Below are 18,343 nucleotides of genomic sequence, written 5' to 3'. Positions count from 1 at the left end.
CCATGGGCAGGGATGTCACAGGGAAGGAAGCAATTACAATTGTTATAACCCTGACAGTGGTGAGGAGAATCCTTTGGAGTGCATTATGAAAACCAGATTATCTTTGGGACTGGGTGTGCTGTGTGTTGGGTGCAAAGCTGAGAGCAGGAGCACGGTGCTCTAGAGTCAGGGTAGGAGGGGTGTTGAGTGCCCTGAAGCAAGGCTGGTGCAGGCAGCTCTGGTCTGTAGAATCAGGGGGGAGACTGTGCTGTAGAGGTGAGAGGCAGCTTCCTTGTGGCTCAGGTACCTCACTGCTGGGGAAGCTTGTGGCTGCACTGACTGAGGGTTGCAAGGGGCACTGGAACACATTACAGGAAAGTGGAGTTGCATTAACTAGTTGTGGTATTTGGCAAAAGCACATCCTTCAGCAGGAGGTGTAGGAGGTCTGTTGGTGCAAGATAAACCCGAGAGGCATGAGGAGGTTGAAATGGATAACCAGTAGGGGATGTGTGGGAGGGCACAAGTTGTGTATTCCTAGGTGTAAAAACAACCAAAATGAAACAAAGCTCTTAATTAGCAAAGTGTTAGATACTCAGAGGAGAGGGGAAAGCTTGCAGGGGAAAGTGTTGGGAGGAATGAATTAGAACAGCAGCCATCTAGTGTCTGAGGGGCAGTAGGCATTCCAGGCAAAAAAAACCAGAAACTGACAAAATAAGGCTCAGGAGAGCCCCAGAGATGCTAGCATAGCTTGAGGTTCCCCCGCTAACCCTGTTCCTTGCATTTTTTTGGGAAATGGCATCCTTGGGCCAATGTTGTCAAGCTCTGGTTTGCCTGGCTGAGTATGGGAGCACGCTGCCAGCAGCTGTTTGTAGCTCCCCATTTACCCCTGCTGCTCTCCTCATCTCCCTCTCCAAGTGGCTGCAGCTGGTGGCACTGGTTCTGTGTGTGGTGATCAGTGCTTGTTGCCCGCTGGCTTTTGGCACTGTTACACAAATGGTGGCACTGGACTTTTCCATCTGGGCCATGGTGAGTGGAATCCCTTGAGACTGGGATTGGGCTCTCCTGGGAAATGAGGAGGCAGTGCTTGGTTCTGAGTCGGATGCTGACAGCAGGATTCTTGGCCAATCCCAGGACAGCTTCCTTGCCAGGCACTGGAGTGCTGCCTGTGATGTGTCTTTGGAAGAGAAGCATGCTGTTAGCATGATTAATGGGCCGCTGGAAAAAAAAACAGAACACAGTAAGATCTTTGATGTGCTTAATATCAGCCTCATTTTCCATCTGTTTTTAAATGATTTAAGACAAACTTTGCTCTGTTGTTGTTGGCCCCTCTGATGAACCATGTATATTTATTGAATGTATGTAACACTTAAGATTTTGACATGCATCAAATTTTTCCCTTCACAGCAGAAAGATGTATTCTCCCTGATGAGTGTAGCACTGCCCATCACAGGAAAGCTGGGAAGGAGATGGCAGTGTCCTTTTGATGACTCCCTCTGGCTGAATGGCTGATGAATTCAGCATACTGCTGGCATCTTGTTTGTCTTATCTTAAATGTTACCTTTTCTTCTTGAAGGCTAGCCAACACAAAAGTAACCGTGAAGGCTGCGTTTGCAGATGACTTTGACACCTCCAGGGCTGTTGCAGCAATTATGGACCTCATTCACCATGGCAACAGACAGCTTAAGGCTGTTACTAAGGTAACCCATTAGGATACAGAGATCAGAAAATGACAGCTGTCCACTGTCCTACTGCTTAATGCAGACAGATTAGTTTATTGTTCACATAAGAAACCAGCAGAAACAAAGCTCCATAAATTGTTGACCTTAATGGAGCCCATTTGTCCTGACCCTATCACAGGAATTGTGCATGGCTATTGTTTTGTGCTGTGTTGTGTCCAGAGGATGTTTCTTTCTTGCTGCATTATATTATTTATACCTAAAGCTTTTGAAAGGCCTGAAGCTGTTGTGACATGCTGCTAATTTTAGTGCTGTTTCTGTGTTCTTACCCTGCTTCTTTGCTTAATATCCATGCACAGAAATTAAGCTAAATTGGGAAGTGGTGGGGGGTGGTTGCTGCAGGGGCTTTGGCCAGCAGCCCCAGGTGCACTGGACAGTCTTGGTGGCGAGTTCAGTGTTGGGGACTGAGTGGCTTCTGCTGTCAGCAGATTGTAACTGGCATCAGCATTCCTGCATGAGTCTGTCTTCAGATGGCTTTTGGCAAATTAAGACCCTGTTAAAATCTCTCAAGCTGACACAAAGAAAGCATCTGGTAAGGACAAGACTTGAGCAGTAAACACTACCTGAAGCACTTCCAGGTTCTCCACTTACCAACCGCTCCCTTCGTCACTCAAGGCGAGCACCTCAGCCTTGTTGCTGTGCTCCTCGAGTGCTGGTGTCATCATTTTCACCATGTCTGTGCAGTGAAAGAAATGCTGTGTACATGGTAATAGCTGATTTTAAGAGAAAACTAGCCTGTTGGTTTAGAAATCCTGCCTCCCTCTGATGCTGTTTTGGCATTGGCTTTAAATTCTGTCCTTAGCCTTATCTCTACAAATTGTCTCCGAGTGAATCCGTGACCTAAAACACTTTGCGTCAGGGATCTGTAATGGCATTGCTACTCCCAGATACAACTACCCCCATTTTGTCAGTCACTGCTTGTTCCCCCTGGATTCTTTCTGTCATGTGGGGCAGCTGACATGGATTTCTGGTTGAGGTGGTGGAGCTTTTCTGGGTACAACCCAGCTGTCTGGAGTGTTCCCTCTTTATTATGAGTGTAGTTTTTCTCCTTAAGAACTGTGAGTAAATCCACATAACTACTTATTCCTCTCTTTAGCCTTCCTGCTAAGCACTTCTCACCTTAGATGGCACACTCCTGTTCCTTTCTCCCAGTAGCCTGACCCAGCTCCTCCCAGTTCAGACCTTCCTATACATTTTAGACTATAGCTTATCTCAGGCCCTAATGAAGATGTTATATAAAGCCCAGTACTAGCTGCTGATTTGCTTGTGCATGTCATCACTCTTAGTTTTTTTAGGCAAGGGTTAGTCCCTTAAATTGCTCCTCAGTCTGGCATTTAATCCTTACTTTATTGCTGCTGCTGCTGATTGCTGGTGCTACCAGGGCATGACAAAATACCATACGCTATCTCAGAGTGGTCTCCACGTGGATCAAATCAATAAGATACTCAAAGAATTTTTTTAATCTTTTATATTATAGGTGCCCACGAATATGGTATTTTGTTCTTTCTATTTTGTTTCCATACACACAGCCCTTCCATGCTCAGAAGTGCTATTTTTAGTTCTAATTTACTGCACACAAGCAATGCGTGGCAGCTTCTTGAATCTCTTCTTCTCGCTGCACAGGCTGGTGCTAAGCTCTTCCCTTTCTTCATTTACTTAAATCCCTTCCCTTTGTGCTGTGAGGTGCTTTTGTATCTCTGTAAGATTGCCTGTGTGGTCAGCTGTTCCTGGTGGAGGTAGATCTTTATAATTAGTTATAGTTTTCCCTTGTGGACTAGGCTGCAGTGAGATGCTGGATTCTGTAATATGTATTGACCAGACAATCTCTTTTGAGTGTTTTCTAAACAGGATGCTGGATCTCCTAGAAGCTCTGTTGTGTATGGAAGCATTATTTCCTATATAGAAAGCTTTTTCAGTGCCCTTGGGATGTCCTTTGGAGAAAGACAGGTAATGAAATATCTCTTCTGTGTGTTTGAGGATATGGTAGCAGCCCCAGTGTTATGTTTCACAGAGTGCTTTCTGAAAGCATCAGATGTAACGAAGTTATTTATGGTTTTAGTAAACCTTTCGGCACTGCTTGCAGTTTCTTTCTCCTGTGATGTTTTAGGAGAGTGTATGAGCAGGTGGGACAAAGTGTGGGTTTCTTAGTTCTTGGAAGTACTCCCGTGTGACTTCTGCACCAGTTTTGCTGTGGAAATAAAAGACTGAGGAATGAAGCAAGTAAAAGTTAGCATTGGAGGCCTTTAAATTGTCCTGTTACGTGTCTGGCTTTCCCCGTCTTTTCCTCTTGTTCCTGATGGTTGCAGGCTTTGGTTGATGGTTCCTGGCTTTGATAGCTGTGTGAATATTTGCAATTGTGAGGGGTCCCCCTCTGCAGAAAGTCAGGGAAAGGGACTGCTCGGCCTTGAGCCATGGTGGGGTATGGGGAAGGGAGGACGAGCTGGAGAAGGGGTCCTTACCTAACTAGTTCTTGGAAAGATAGGAATGGGGAGAGAAAAATAAAGGAGAGAAAAGCTCAAAGCAAAATACTGAACAGGAAAGAGAGTCATCAGCATGGAGGTGATATCCCAAATGTATGGAAGGGGAGCATTTCAAATGACACAAGGTGTTGAAGAATAGCAGGTTGTTCTTTGCTCCTCTCATGCTCAAATATGGAGCTGAATGCAAAGTAATGGAAAACTTTCTATAGAGAAACTGTTCTGCAAAACAAAGCAGTTATTTTGGGGAGGGGGAGAAGAGAATAAGAAAATGTAAATGACATTATTTATCCTTTGAAAATCAGGCAGTATAGTGGTAAATGCATTTACTTAGTTTGCCTCCATGGATTTTCTCACAAAATTTCTTTCAAAACAGTAGCTGGATGTGATTTGGCTGTATGTTACTCCTCACAGTCTGTGGCTTGCATGTTAATGTTTAGTGGCATACTAAACACTTACATTTTTTTGTTAGCTGGATGACCACATCATTCCTCCAGATTCTAGGCTGTCTGTATGCAGGTGTCTGCTGCACCTATATTTTTGCTGAAATAAGTATCTGAATGCTTGTCTTTGTTGTAGGTTGTGCTAGTCCCTTTCTCTGTGTAGCAGGAAGGTCAGCAGAAGATGCTGGTCTGAGATAAGCAGGAAGAAAGGAGCAGCTTATCAGACTCCTCTCTGTTCCTCTGCTCTTTCAGCTTCCACTAAACAAATCTGTCAAAATCTTCATCAGAAAGGTTCATGGGCTACCACAGTTTAGTAAATAAAATGGTGTAGGGATTGTTCTCTCACTCTGAGACCAGCCACAGCAGCTCAGCACCCAGCCTTTCTTTCCCCTTAGCCAGGTAGCTCCAAGCATGCAGCTTGCCAGGAACAGTCCCTGTCCACAGTGGGTTCTGGCATGTGTGCTGTGTGGGAGAGGGCTGCCTGGCCTGGACACTGCTGTGCTAACACTGCAGAGGATATAGGCAGTGGTATTTGGGCCCCCTCATTTGGATGTTTGCATGTAGCCTGTGGGTTGTCTGTCTTGCTCCTGGGCCAGGATTCATCTCAGCTAATCAGCCTAATGTAGCTGCCTTTGCTTCTGAAGTCATCAGTAGGGATGCTAAGGAATGGCTTGTCTCAGTCTAGTGGCTGTATGCAGTGAGAGCACCTGTCTCTCTTCACTGGCAAGAGAAGATCTTATCCACAGGGAGGTAAGATGAATCCATCTGGAAAGGTGATGAGTGAAAACTATGGTGCCTGTTTTAGAGCTGGGAAGTTCTGCTCTCCCAAGGAGTGCAGAGTGTTCTGTAGGTGCAGCTGAGGCTAGTCTGTACAGTGAGCAAGGGCCAGAAATTTGAGATCAGCCTTGAGCGGCTACACAGTGTTTTATGTGGCAGCCAGACTGGTTCATCTCCTAAAGCTGCTCCTCCTTTTGAAGGCTCTCACTCCAGTAGGTGCCTGGTTTGAACTCTTGCAATGGTGTTTGTAGAGGCATGTTTCTTGCTCCCACCATCATGGCTTTCCCTTCTGTAATTAAGTATTTATCCTGCCACAGGTTACTATGGAGCATTTCTGGCACTTAGATTTATTACCTTTTTCAATCTCATAAACTTTTTCTTTAGTATTGTTACATGTTTTGAAAGCTTGGGGAATTCACTGCATTTCACACTCTTATCTTCAATAACTTCCCCTTCACCTCCTCCTCCTGCTCCTCTTTGTTTGTCGGTGACCTCTGAAACTCTGCTCCCTTTCATTTCCACCCTGCTGTTTGGTGACTAAACCCAGTCCCCTCTGGCTTTAATTACTCAGCTGCTCTTCTGCTCCCAGATGATGTTGCTGCCAGGCGCTTTGCCTGTGGCCTTGGTGCGCTTTGCGCTCCTGCTCTTGTGTCTTAGAGATAAAACACCGAGGTGGTGTTCTCTTGTTTGTTGAAGGTTTGTCCTTTTTCTCCCCCTTGGGAGTTTGCCTCTAATGAGAAACAGGAATGGTCTCTCTGCCAAGAGCGAGACCAGGATCCTGGCTGTGCCTGTGCTGAGGAGTGGCCTTCCTCTTCAGCTGACTCCCAGGCTCCTGTCCTGGCAGCTGTTGGAGCAGGACTCTGTAGGAGGAGTGAGTCTGTTCCCTTCCTAAGGCATTGACCAGCGAGACTCCTGCCAAGTCTGTGGAGGCTGAGGAAGCTTGGAAGTGGCTGAGGCTGAGGGCTGCAGCCAGGAAACACCCATGTCCTGTGTGGAGCAGCTGCTGTTTTGAGTAGCCAAAACTTTGGGTAAGGTGGATCAGATGAAAATTCTGAGGGTTTAGGAAGGGTTCTGTAGATGAAATGAGAAAGGATAGGATGGACTAGAGAGTTAAAGCCAAAATACTTCTCATGGTTTGCATTTTGTGAAGGAGGTCTGGAACTCCAAGACAGAGTAAGGGGCTAATATATTCTCTGTCTTTGGACTTTTACAGCAAAGGAGCTGTCTGAGCTGGTGGCTAGACTTCCCTTGCTGTGTTGGATTCCTGTTGCCAGGCCTTTCTTACATTAACTTGTCTAATCCCTTTTTAAGTTATGCACATTTCTGGCATCTCTGAGGTTTCCTGTGGTGATGAGTTCCCCTCTTGGGTTATGCAGTGTGTTGTGTTCATGCGAGAGCACTCTGCTCCAAGGTAAATGCTTTATTGTGCAGGAATATGTTGAATTGCATCCAAGTGTGACTCCACTGTAACTTTTTGTCCAGCATTAGTGAGATGGTGACGTTTTAATCCTACCAATATATGGAAGATGCACAACCAAGAGAGGTGATAAGGCCTCACATTGCTATGGAGATGATTTTATTAATATCATTTTCAGATGTTCATAAAGCACCCTGTTTGATTTCTAGGTGGCTGTGGGAGGAGACAAGTCTGCAGTGCTCAGCAGTGTCATTGAAGAGCTGGTGAGGTTCCGCATGAAGGTCCGACACTACGCGCTGGCTCTGCCGGAAACAGCAGATGCTGTGCCTGTGGAGAGTGCGGTGGGAGCCGAGGAGCCCAAACAGGAGCAGAAGGAAAAGAGGAAGCAGTTAATGCGGGAGAGAAAGCCCCTTTTGGAGGCTTGTGACAGTCTGCGTGGAGACCTTGCTGCCTTTGGAATCCACATAAAGGTAGAAGACAGTAACGCTCTTTGTGAGACTCTCAGTCACTTTTTAACATGTATTTTTGTGCTTCATTCCCCTTCAGCAGCTTGTGGCGTTGTGCCCTGCTCCCTGTGTGACTGCAGTAGCAGGAGGTGGAAGTCAAGCCCTTGTCTGGCTGTACTGCTGCCTTGTCTTCTGCTCCCCTCAGCCTTGTGTCTCCATGCAAACCACTGAAAATCTCATAATATTCAGAAATCTCTAAGTTGCCCAGGTTCAGTCCAGAAGGACGGGTGTAAGTGATGTGTGCAGTCTTAAAAAAGATTGCAAAGGAACTGGACAGTAAACCAAGATGATGTGAAAATAATGCCTTCCTTCCACCTACCCCACACTCCCCACCAAAAATAAGTCTTCATGAGAAAGCCTCTTCCATCTTCAGCAGCTTTGTTCTCAATTGTTCCTGAACCACAGGGACTTTGCCCAATTCCTTTACCACTTGTCTCTCCATCCTGCTTTCTACTTTTAGCCAACACCTGATGCCAGTGTTCTTTTCTATTACCTCAGTGGCATCTCTGGCTCGACAGAAGACTCTCTACGACATTACTGCCTCCTCCTGGTTGCAAGGACCTGCATTACTTCTTTAAAGTGTTGCTTCTTCCAGTTCCTCTTGGTCATTGCCCTTCTTGCCTCTGTGAGGCGAGACTCAGTGTTGCTCCTTGACTGCAGAATAATCCTTCACAATCTCTTCCTCCATACAGTTTATACTGTTCATTTTCCCTTTGCTTGGGAACTGATCTGGCAAGTCTGGTTCCATAGTTTCACCAGTGGGAGGATGGAGAGCACAGTGACATCAGGGAGTGGCAGCACACATCCACTCCAGCTGCCGAGCATGAGGGCTGTCACTTGTCAGTGCTCCTGTCAGAGCAGAGCGTGCTGGGCTCTCTTCTCTCTCGGGTGACAGCGAGTGTGCCACACAAACCAGGGTGAGGGCCAGGTGGTGATGGTGAGCTGCAGCTGTGAAAGGAAAGGGAAGCTGGAACATCTGCTTCCTTTAACTTCTTTGTAAATCCCCCCTATGCTCACCTGGTCAAGCAAGTTTGCAAATCCAAACAACTGCGTTGAGACAGTCTTGGAGAAGCAACCTGCCTTTTCATCTGTTGGAAAAATGCTGCAGCCCCACCTGCATCCTTTCACAGACCTGCTCTGGTTTGTTTTTAAAGGGATTTACATTTGAAAACCCAGCAAATTAGTCTGAGCCAGGATTCAAACCGTTCCATGTACTTTAAAAAAAACTTCATAACCTGAAGTTCAGGATAATCTGTCCCAGAACAGATTGCTCCAGAAGACAGAACACACATGCACTTACAAGCACACACAGAGCAAGCATCTGAAGCTGAACTGCTTTTTTTGCTGATACTGTGGAAGTATCCAAAGGTGTGTTGTGAAACTAGCTCACACCTTGCTTTTGCAGATCCCAAAGAGTCCTGCAAAATGAGTGATGCAACGCTGCAATTCCTCACAGGCTCACCAAAGCATGTTTGCAACAAGACACAGCCTACACAAAGCAGGGATCTCCCCACCCTCTTGCTCATCATGAGTCTGCCTGACTGTATTAGCTGATGCCAAAAAATGCCCTGGTAAAACAGCACCTTACAGGGGTCCTGCTTGCCTAGTACGTGCTTGAGGAAGTTACGTGAGTTTCATTTCTGCCCAGTCCCTCATTTCCACAAAATGTTTGAGCCTCACACTGTGCATGCATTAATGCCAACACGCTGCCTTCTGTCACCTGAGGCTCAAGCAAGCCAGCAACTTCTGAAGTCCATGTGCAGGATGAAAAGCAGCAGAACAGATGAAGCAGACACGCCTCAGCTCCACCCAGTGCAGACTAGGAATTCCCCTGGTTTGAGACAGGGCAGGGAGGGGGTGGCTTGAATAGAAGCTTAATTTTCTTAAAAATCAGCCTTGTTGAAAGGGTAATTTCTCCTTCAGGTTCTAGCTTGTGATTTCCCTACTCTGGTTTCTTCTGTTTGCTCATTGCAAAGGATGTTGGCTGAAGTTACATAGCTTGCAGCAGACTTATTAAAAAAAAAACATGTGTCTTTTCATGTCATTGTAGCATGCTTGGAAGCTATGCTACTACGTGAAATGTAGTAATTGGGTATTTAGGCATGAAGTTTTCATGTAAAAAAAGTATTCAACAATTCCAGCTGCTCTCATGAGTCAGCACTCAGGGAACATTATCGTGTGTCAATGTTCAGATTAACTTTTATTTTCAACCACTGCAATCAAACAGCTGGTTCTAAATAGAATGTTCAATTTAGCTGTAATTGCTTTTCAAAAATATGACAGTATCACATGTCAGATACTAAAATCAACTGGCTTCTTTCCTGAGTTCAGATCAAACATGTTCAGTAATGTATTACGTGTTAAGCACGTTTTTTCAGGGACATGACCCACTGAGACTTGAAAATATGATTGCATGAGTTGAGTGTAGCTGCTCATGTGAGAGGCTGCACCCCGCTGCAGCATCCCATGCTGAAGAGGTGACATTTCTAAGGTCTACTTCTTCCCTCTGAGCTAGGAAAATTTGTCTAATTTTGTTTTACAACTCTGAGCATTATTAGCAGTGGCATTCCTGTGAGATTGTATTGCCACCTCTTTTGCCCAGTTGGATAAATAGCTTTGCTGAGTGAATCTTGGTTAAAAACCTGTGATCCAGTCTGGCAGGACTGATCTGCTTACTTTTTATTTACAGGACAGAGCTGCTGTTTCAACCTGGGAAATTGTGGAAGGAGGGCAGACAGAGAAGCAGACTGAGAAAAAAAGCTGATCCTTCATCCTTGGACTTGTTTTTTATTTCATCACTTTGGCAACTGTTGTAAATACTGATTCTTTAAAAATAAAATCTGTTGAACAGAATGGCTAAAAATGATAGCATATAATTTGAGCGCAACTGTTGGCACTAGTACTTGGTAAATAAGTACAGGCCTTGCAGCACAGGTGGTGGAAGCATCCAGAATACAAGGCAGCATGGGAGCAACTGCATTGACTTAGTACAGACATGGGTCTCTTCTACTGCAGGAACTGCCCCAGCCCAAATGCTCTGTCATCTGCCCTTGCCCTGAGCTGCTGACCTGACACAGAATTTAAACATAGAGAAGGCAGATGCAAGAATTTAGGCCTGTCTTTAAGATGAAAACACTTAGTTTTATGCCTGTTGGTTTGACAATTCTGTTCCTCTCAGACATAGGAATGAACAGGGGATACTTTCAAACTTGAAGTATTTCCTTACTGCAGTGGAATTGCTTTGATCATGTGAAACCTTCATCTGTAATATGATGGGATCCAGTTACTCTAAGACGTGGTATCTTCTGTTTGCTTTCACACAGAATTCAAGGAGATTTCTCTAGCACAGAGAGTGCAGCACACTCAGGATCTCTCCAGAACTGGGAAGATAAATTAGGATGTATATATATTAGTATAAAATAAGTGTAGTCTTTACGTGTTCAGTTACCTTTTTGTTGGCCATGGCTGTGGGCAGAGGTGCAGAAGCCTCTCTTACACCTGGGGTGACCTGTGTTCTAGGGCCTGTGGTGATACAAGGCTGGTATCTGCACTTTCTTTAAATCGATTTATGAAAACATAAGAACCAAGAAGGTGGGTTCACCTATAAGACACTTACGTGCTTTCAGAGAATCTGTTCAAAAGGATAAAGGCTTTCTTTAATACTGTTGAGAATAAAATGTGTAACTGTTTTCCTGCTCCCTTTCTCCATTATCTGTACATCCAGAGAAGAGTGGGGTGTCTCTTCATTCAGCACTGAGGCACAGGTGCTTATCTGACACAGCTGGTATTGCCATTTGCTCGTGGCAGTGTTGTTCTAGCAAAACAGAGTGAATGGTGAGCAGCAACTCAGCTGCTGTGCGAAATGGGATCAGCACACCAAACGAAGTCCAGTCATTTTGCTATTATTTTTATTTCCTACCAAAAGAAACTGCTACATTTCCAGAATGTTTAAAAATTGTAACAATTTGTATACATTGGTGAATAACAAGAGTTACAACTTCTGTGTAGCTTTAAAAACAATAGGGCAGGTTGAAATCTGTATTGAGCTCTGTTAATTGATTTTGCCTACACATAATTTAGATTATAATACCACTGATGTTCTAATTACAAGAAAAAAATTGCTTATTTTAAAGGCAGTAGCTGTTTTAAAATCAGTTTTAAATTTCTGATTTCATTTAAAAGTAGTTAGGTTTCTCAAATACATTTAATGGGAGGAAATAATAGCTCAAGTTTCCCCAAAGATGCAGTTTACAAAACTGCTTAAATTAAACACTTAAACCTAATTTCTTAAGAGTAGTCTGTGAACCCTCATAGAGCAACACAAGCAAATACTTAAAAACCTATTTTAAAAATAGGTAACTGGTTTAAAAAGAAAAATGCATCAGGGTGAGGTAGTAGTCACAGTGCATCCAGAAATACCAACTCTACAGGCTGAAGGGAAATACTTGGAGTAGCCTTTCTGATTCTGGGTGCTTTCTGCAGGCAGCTATTGCAAGGAATGAGAACAGTCTGACTGGTCTGTGAGACACCACATTCCAGCTGAGAGCACCGCAGGAGCGGCTGTGCTGAACAGGTAACATCTACTGCAATAACCAGGTGTGCTACCTGCTTCTCCTGTTGCTTTAATGAGCAGGAACACTTGGAGCTGGATTGGAGGTCCAAGGGCAGTACCCATTTAAATTTACTTCGCATGACTTTGCCTCCCTCTCCACTCTGGTTCAACAAGCTTTGAATAAATCTCAAAAAATTTAAGGAATGGTCCTGTGCAAAATCCCATGGAGGTTCTGCTTTACACCTAATGCTTGCCTGCTCTGCCAGTGCACCAGATCAGTGTGGCCTCAACAGTGTCTGTCCTCCAAAGATCAAGTAAAAGCCTCTACGCTTTTTGCTCTAAAAACTCCTGCTTTTTGCAGTACTAAGTACTACACCTGAAACAAACACCCACCACCCTATTTCTGTTCCTGCCTTTGACTTGCAGCGTACATGCACTCCACTGTGAGGGTACAGGTACGAGCCGTGGGCTGCCTTTTGTTCCTTCAACTTCTATTCCCGCTGGCTCATCGCTGTCCACCTACAGATGTGTGTGCTGGGCTGCTCTGAGCAATAATCCAGCAAAAACTGGAGTTTTAAAAGCACTTCACTCTTCCATCATCATCACTGAGAGCTGGACCAGTTCTGCTGGCTATCACCGAGTTTCTTGCCCCGCCTAGTACCTCTCCAAATGACAATTTCACAAGTTCATTGTATTGAGTCAAGACCAGATAAAGAAACAGAAATTTATTTCTTTTTTCAGGTAAGCCTAATTATTGTTTAATGAATTTTACTGATAAGATACCTATAGCATATCTTTATTCTAGCAAGGGGGAACCTTTTTAAAAAAATGACACCACAGGAAGGGATGCCTTGCCCAAATGAATGCCTCTGGGACTGGGAATGGGCAACTAATTACATTCAAAATCTACAGCAACTCTCATGCGTTCCCTTTCCAAAGAGGCTTACTTTTTGCTTCTTACTATACTAGCATGGCAAAAAAATGAAGTGCAATAGCTAATTCTAGACAGAGGGTCTAAGAATGACAAGTGACAACCTTGGTGAAATCCAAGAAATTCAGTTGAGCTGGTGGAAGAATTTTATCTAAATACCAAGTGCATTTTCTTTTTTTCTGTTCACACTTTAGTTATTGCTCAATAACTATCAAAAAGAACAGAGGAATACTTTCAGTTTAGTTTTATTATATTAGAACAGATCTGCAACTACAGCTTATTTCAGCCAAAACATTTTTGTATTCCAAACTCTTAAAAAATATCTACATTAATCATATTTTTCTATTCTTAAAAATAAAAAATATCTACCTAACATACCAATGCTGCTACAGCACTTGAAAGGGTGCATTATGTAAATTCTACGGTACATGTAATTACTCTTGCAGTCATTGTTCTTCCTTCTTCTCTGCTCCTTTGGCTTCAGGTTTCAAAAAGTTTGTTGAAAGCCGTTCCAACTTCTGAAACCATGTCAGAGGCTGTCATTGAACGTCCGAATTTCTGAAAGGCTTGGTGGTTAGACTGCCTTGTGAGAGAGCAAGCTCCAAATGCAGCCACTAGAAAGGGATTTTGACTGAAAGGAAAAAAAACCAAAAAACAACATTATAAAGAGAATCTGAACACTTCTGTGCACTTATAAGGTGGTGGACATCATCATTGTACTTGCAAATGTTAGCATTGCCAGGAAGGCCTCTTAAGCAAACTCTTGCTCTTGCACTGCAGAGCATCTTTGTCTGAATTTTTTTAATCAAATACTTCCCTACCCATGGCACAGCATGTGACTGAGTGAGAAACACCACCAGGGCCAAAGCACACACAAGGACAACAGCCTTAAAAAGTTGGGAAGATGTTCCATGTCTAGTTCTACTGATGTGAAGCTTCATGCTTTCCTCCAGAGAAAGACCAGAGGCTCACCTGACATCCTTTTGACCCCCTTTCTTCTCCCTTCTCTGGGTAACTCCATTTAGTTTTGTCTTGCAGGTGTAGGGGAAGTTCATGGGAATGCAGACGAGAGATGATTTTCAGCAGGGCCTGAGACTGCCCCAGGGCTGTCATTAGATCAGCTTAAAAGTGAAGACCACAACACAAGGCACACTGCTGTAATGCCTCCTACACACTTATGAACTGCCCAAGAAAGTGTACCCAGACCCTGGTCTGTAATGCTGAACCTCGCCCAGAGAAGCCAGCACAGTCCAGTGCCACCTCCACCTTTCATCTCTAGAGCATCTTTTCATAGGCTGGGCCATGGGAGTCACTTGTGCTGCCTTAAAACAACTGTAGAACAGTTCAGCAGCCAGTGCTGCACTCCAGGTCTGGCTGATCCAACACCTCACAAAGCTCAGCCTCAGCTAAGCATTGCTTCCTGGAACACACTAAGGACCTCCTGACTCTTCTACCAGGTGAGAGTTTTGTGAAGGATCCCAATGTAAAACACAGGCAAAGCAGGATATGACTTCACAATTAGGTGCTACCTAAGCAGAATTTCTATGCACTCATCAACGTGTAGGAGCATTTAAGCCACCGTGAGAGTTAATCCTGAATGCCCCAATACTGCTCTGAAACAGGCTCCTGGGCTCAAGGCAGCTGAAGTGCCATACTCCAAACACATCAGCATCCTCTCAAGTGAGGAACCCTACCTACTGTACCACTAGCACCCCTGAAAGCCAGCACATTCTCAGTGTTTGAAAACCTCTCTGTACAGACCCCTTTTGAAATGCCAGAGCCAGACACAAGCTGGAAGGACTGGCTGGATTGCCTGCAGAGCAGTCTCCAAGTGGATGACCCGACTCACTGAACCCAGAAAGCTCCTTCTTTCCTGCAACACATGAAGTAGGCAGGATTGGTACAGCAGGTGTCTGTGAAGGGTCACCTTAACACCACTGCAGGAGACACAATACATTACTGATGTCAATTATACTTTTCCTTCATCTATAAAATAAAGGAGTTTCGTAGCGAGCTGTTCAGAAAAGCCACAGGAGCTCAAGTCAGGAGAGCCTGGAAAACACGTGCTGTGTTTGCTAATCTCTCCAACAATTTAATACTGCTGTGCTGTACCCTGTGCAAAAATAAAGTCACTCTTCTGACTACTTAAAACAGAATTCCTCCTTCAGTGGCAGCTGCAAATCCAGATACACAGAACGACAAGGGAAACCAAGATTTTGTATGTTAAATTTCAGAATTTTGAAGCCTGGTTCAACTCATTCCTCCTGGGACACCTTGTGCAGTGCCCTTGTGCTAACACAAGCACCGCCTGGTTAACTCCCATGGACATCTGACACTGTGCACCTGCATGCAGCATCCCAAAGTCTACAGAAGGTCTCCACTCCTCAAGCTTCCATAGCTTGTTACTTACTGAGAAGAGGGACTGTAACTCCCTGAAAGCTTACGTTCCTTTCAACTTGATTTAAAGCTGATACTTTCACAGAAAGACTCCATGCCTATCTGAACCAGCTAGTTCGGCAGGAGCTGACAAAATTTAACTAAAAAGCCAAAAGCCATCTGCATGGCTGCTTTAGGTAAAACCAAAGTGGACTGCCATTTGGCCTTAAAAGAATTACTCTCTGAAATTCTATTTTATTTTCAAGTTTCAACACACCTGCCTCACTGAATTACTTAGCCACAATGCAGGAAGATTCACCAAAACAGAAAGAAACAAAGCCAAGCAACATGTGTTTTGAATTATGGAGATGTTGCTGCCAATGACTACCACTTATTTATCCTTTCTACTTTCTGCCTACATTCAATTGTTTTGAAAACACATACCTCATACATAAATGTCCTTGTGAACAGATCCAGAGGCTCTTCTTCTGACCCACACTTGGGAGATGTTAGATAACTGAAAGGTTTGTCTTATTAAAATTATTACTGTTACACAGACTGCTCTAGAACACCCTTATACTTTTTAAAAGTACATAGATACTTTCTTACCAAAATCTCCAATTTCATTTGGAAATGTATATAATAGCAGGTCTACAACATAGGTGAACACAGACTCACAGCAATTAAGTTATGAATTAATATTCATACCCATTTGTTTTTTCAGCTCCAGCAACAAATGCCCAGTGTGCCAAGACTCCAAGAGAACCAGAAAGGAGGTCCCCCTGTCCACCACATCTCCGGCTGCTTCCTTCATGACTGCACACAAGTACTGTGAACAGACAAACCAAAACCAAAGTCATGTGCTTTCATCCCTCCATTTACAATGACAGCACTGTGGCTGCAAGGGTTACCCTCTGAGACACACAGCAACTAACAGGTGAGAGACTTAACACAGGCAGTAGAATGTGCTGAAATACACTATTCTTTTTTTAAAAAAAAGCAGTAACATTTTTAAAAATACTTTTCTCATTACCTTTAAATCCTTTGCACATCACCTTGCACAATGTGCACACTTTCTCCACTTCACTCAGCCTGCACTGGTGAGTTTAGTTGTTCATGTGCCATCATGAGCCATCACCCCAAACTGGACCAGGTCCTTCCAGAAAGCCATTGCACAAACACAACTCTTGAGTGTCTCTGACCTTCAGAGTTTGCCAATGTAAACTAAGGTGCTTACAAAAAGAAAATGCAAAATAGAACTCAAATCTCAAATGCTCTACCATGTCCATCACGAACATATTTTAATGAAATAGCCTCTTCCTTAGGCTTTGGTAAAAGCGCAGGCGAGACAGATTTATTTTTTCTGACAATTGGCACTGCCCTCACCATCCGTGTATGTTTCTGTCAGCACTGTCACTGTGGATAGGCTGTGTCAGGATATCAGATGTTACATTTCTATTTTAAATATACAAAGGACCTTGGTCAAATTGATCTCTTTGTGCAGCTTTAACCAGGAGGAACATGTAAATGGTTTCTCTACATACGCAAATGGTTTCACTACATTTGACTCCTTTGTTCTCCACTCTCAACAAGCCCAAGCAGGAAGCCTGGAGGACATAAAAGGCACATAAAAAGAAAACAGCATCAATTCTGCTACCTCTGTGGATATGTACCTACCCTTAGCTTTTTTCTTGCTTGGCCCTGAAAAAAAAAAAACCCAGGAGAAATTTATTTTCCTCTCCTAGGAGGATGGAAGGACTGGCAGAATCATGACTGGCCCAAGTGTGATCCTTAGCATCTCCAGTCAGTTCCTGCAGGGTTCAGGACCATGCACACAACCACTTCTGTGCTGCTGAGCATGCCAAATATACAAGCTAAGGATAAAGCAATACCAGGCATTGATTGGACAACAGCTCTTACCTCAAGCCTGGGCTGAGTTGCTTCAAGGAGTATAAAAGAGCAAGCCAGGTATTTTAGGGGGAGTACTGCCCATATTTTTAACATTTTAAAACATTTTTCTTTTTTAAACTAATGGAAGAAATATGCACAGAACTGAAGGACTTGCAGAAACATCTTCCTAACTAGCAAGCAAAAAACTACATAATGCCAATAAACCCCTTCTAGTTCGAAGAATTGCACTTCACTTCCATTTCCTACCGATCCTTCCAGCAATAACTGTGGGGCTCCAAGGCCAGGCAGTTGTGCATGTTTGCTGCCACTGAGAGGGCAAAGATTCATTAGTCACCATGAGCACAGCACACACCACTGCAGCCTTGCTAGCAGTTCATTTTCCCAATCACTCTTCTCCCCCTTCCCCCTCCCCCTCTCAAATTAAGATTCTGGATGTGTTTCTCAGTGAGCAGTAGCTAATGTCAAATTTCACAAGTTTAATGCCCTTCTGAGTTAGTGATCTGAAGAAGGTATGCCCTTTTAGGTGGCGTGATTTATTCTTATTTTTATTTTAAATACAGTGCTTTGGAGAAATTACCTCTAATTCTACTGCTTTGAAGATGCTATCTCACAGGATTTTCACTTTGAGGGCTTGAACTCCTGGCAGGAGGCAGGATGGAAATCCTCTGTTCAAAAGCTTTGGGGCCTTCTGACTGACAGCTGAGCACAAGCCCCTGCTTATTAGCTGTATGTCACCATCTGCCTCTATTCTGCAGCCCCACAACCTTTCAGTCATTTTTGAGCTGTCCAGGAAAGCAAGATCTCCTCAAACTAGGCCAATTATAATACTCTGCTAAATAAAAAAATAATAAAAAAGTGGTCTTTTGTTTGAGGTTTTAAAAAATAAGTCTCAAATATGTGCAGACTACCTCACAGGCAACAACAAAAGCAGACCTTTGTACTCTGCACACAGATGCTGGAAAACAAATCCATGCAATACCTTCAAAGGAGCAGAACTAGAGAAAATTCTCTTGAATGAGGAGGGAAAGATACAACACACAACTCTTGTGCAGAGGCTCGGCTGATCAAAGAACATCTCGAAATAAAAGGATGATGAACATGACGACAGGCAGTGGGAAAAGGATTTAAAAACACTTCTGAATTACAGCCATTATTAAGAGCTTTTAAAATATAAGAAGGAATCCCACAGTGGCATCAAGACAAACCAGCATACTGCCAAATCAACATAGGGTGCCTTT

At 43.8% G+C, this 18,343-nt stretch overlaps 2 protein-coding genes across 11 annotated transcripts in view; one reads left to right on the top strand and one right to left on the bottom strand.

Moving 5' to 3' along the window:
- CARS2 (cysteinyl-tRNA synthetase 2, mitochondrial) overlaps nucleotides 1-10,188 on the top strand; it is a 36,968-nt gene extending 26,780 nt beyond the window's left edge. For 4 of the 5 annotated variants that reach the window (XM_088051602.1, XM_014250850.2, XM_088051606.1 and 1 more), the window contains exons 12-15: nucleotides 1,553-1,676; nucleotides 3,564-3,662; nucleotides 7,039-7,299; nucleotides 10,025-10,188. In XM_088051602.1, the coding sequence (XP_087907728.1) occupies nucleotides 1,553-1,676; nucleotides 3,564-3,662; nucleotides 7,039-7,299; nucleotides 10,025-10,099 (559 nt within the window). In that variant the 3' untranslated portion in view covers nucleotides 10,100-10,188. The remainder of the gene's footprint in view (nucleotides 1-1,552; nucleotides 1,677-3,563; nucleotides 3,663-7,038; nucleotides 7,300-10,024) is intronic. The other variant, XM_088051603.1, reaches the window with a different exon arrangement.
- Nucleotides 10,189-13,047: 2,859 nt separating this feature from the next.
- NAXD (NAD(P)HX dehydratase) overlaps nucleotides 13,048-18,343 on the bottom strand; it is a 52,324-nt gene continuing 47,028 nt past the window's right edge. For 5 of the 6 annotated variants that reach the window (XM_088068868.1, XM_088068865.1, XM_005516604.3 and 2 more), the window contains 2 exons: nucleotides 15,903-16,023; nucleotides 13,048-13,449 (listed from right to left, as the gene is read on the bottom strand). In XM_088068868.1, coding sequence (XP_087924994.1) covers nucleotides 13,299-13,449; nucleotides 15,903-16,023 — 272 coding nt within the window. In that variant the 3' untranslated portion in view covers nucleotides 13,048-13,298. Of the gene's footprint in view, nucleotides 13,450-15,902; nucleotides 16,024-18,343 lie in introns of those variants that run through there. The other variant, XR_015774779.1, reaches the window with a different exon arrangement.

The sequence above is a fragment of the Pseudopodoces humilis genome, chromosome 2 (genome assembly GCF_049639895.1).
Source record: "Pseudopodoces humilis isolate 2021_Gansu_Grassland_sample_001 chromosome 2, ASM4963989v1, whole genome shotgun sequence".
Taxonomy (NCBI): Eukaryota; Metazoa; Chordata; class Aves; order Passeriformes; family Paridae; genus Pseudopodoces; species Pseudopodoces humilis.
The sequence above is the reverse complement of the archived record's forward strand: the minus strand, read 5'-3'. Positions and strand labels throughout refer to the sequence as shown.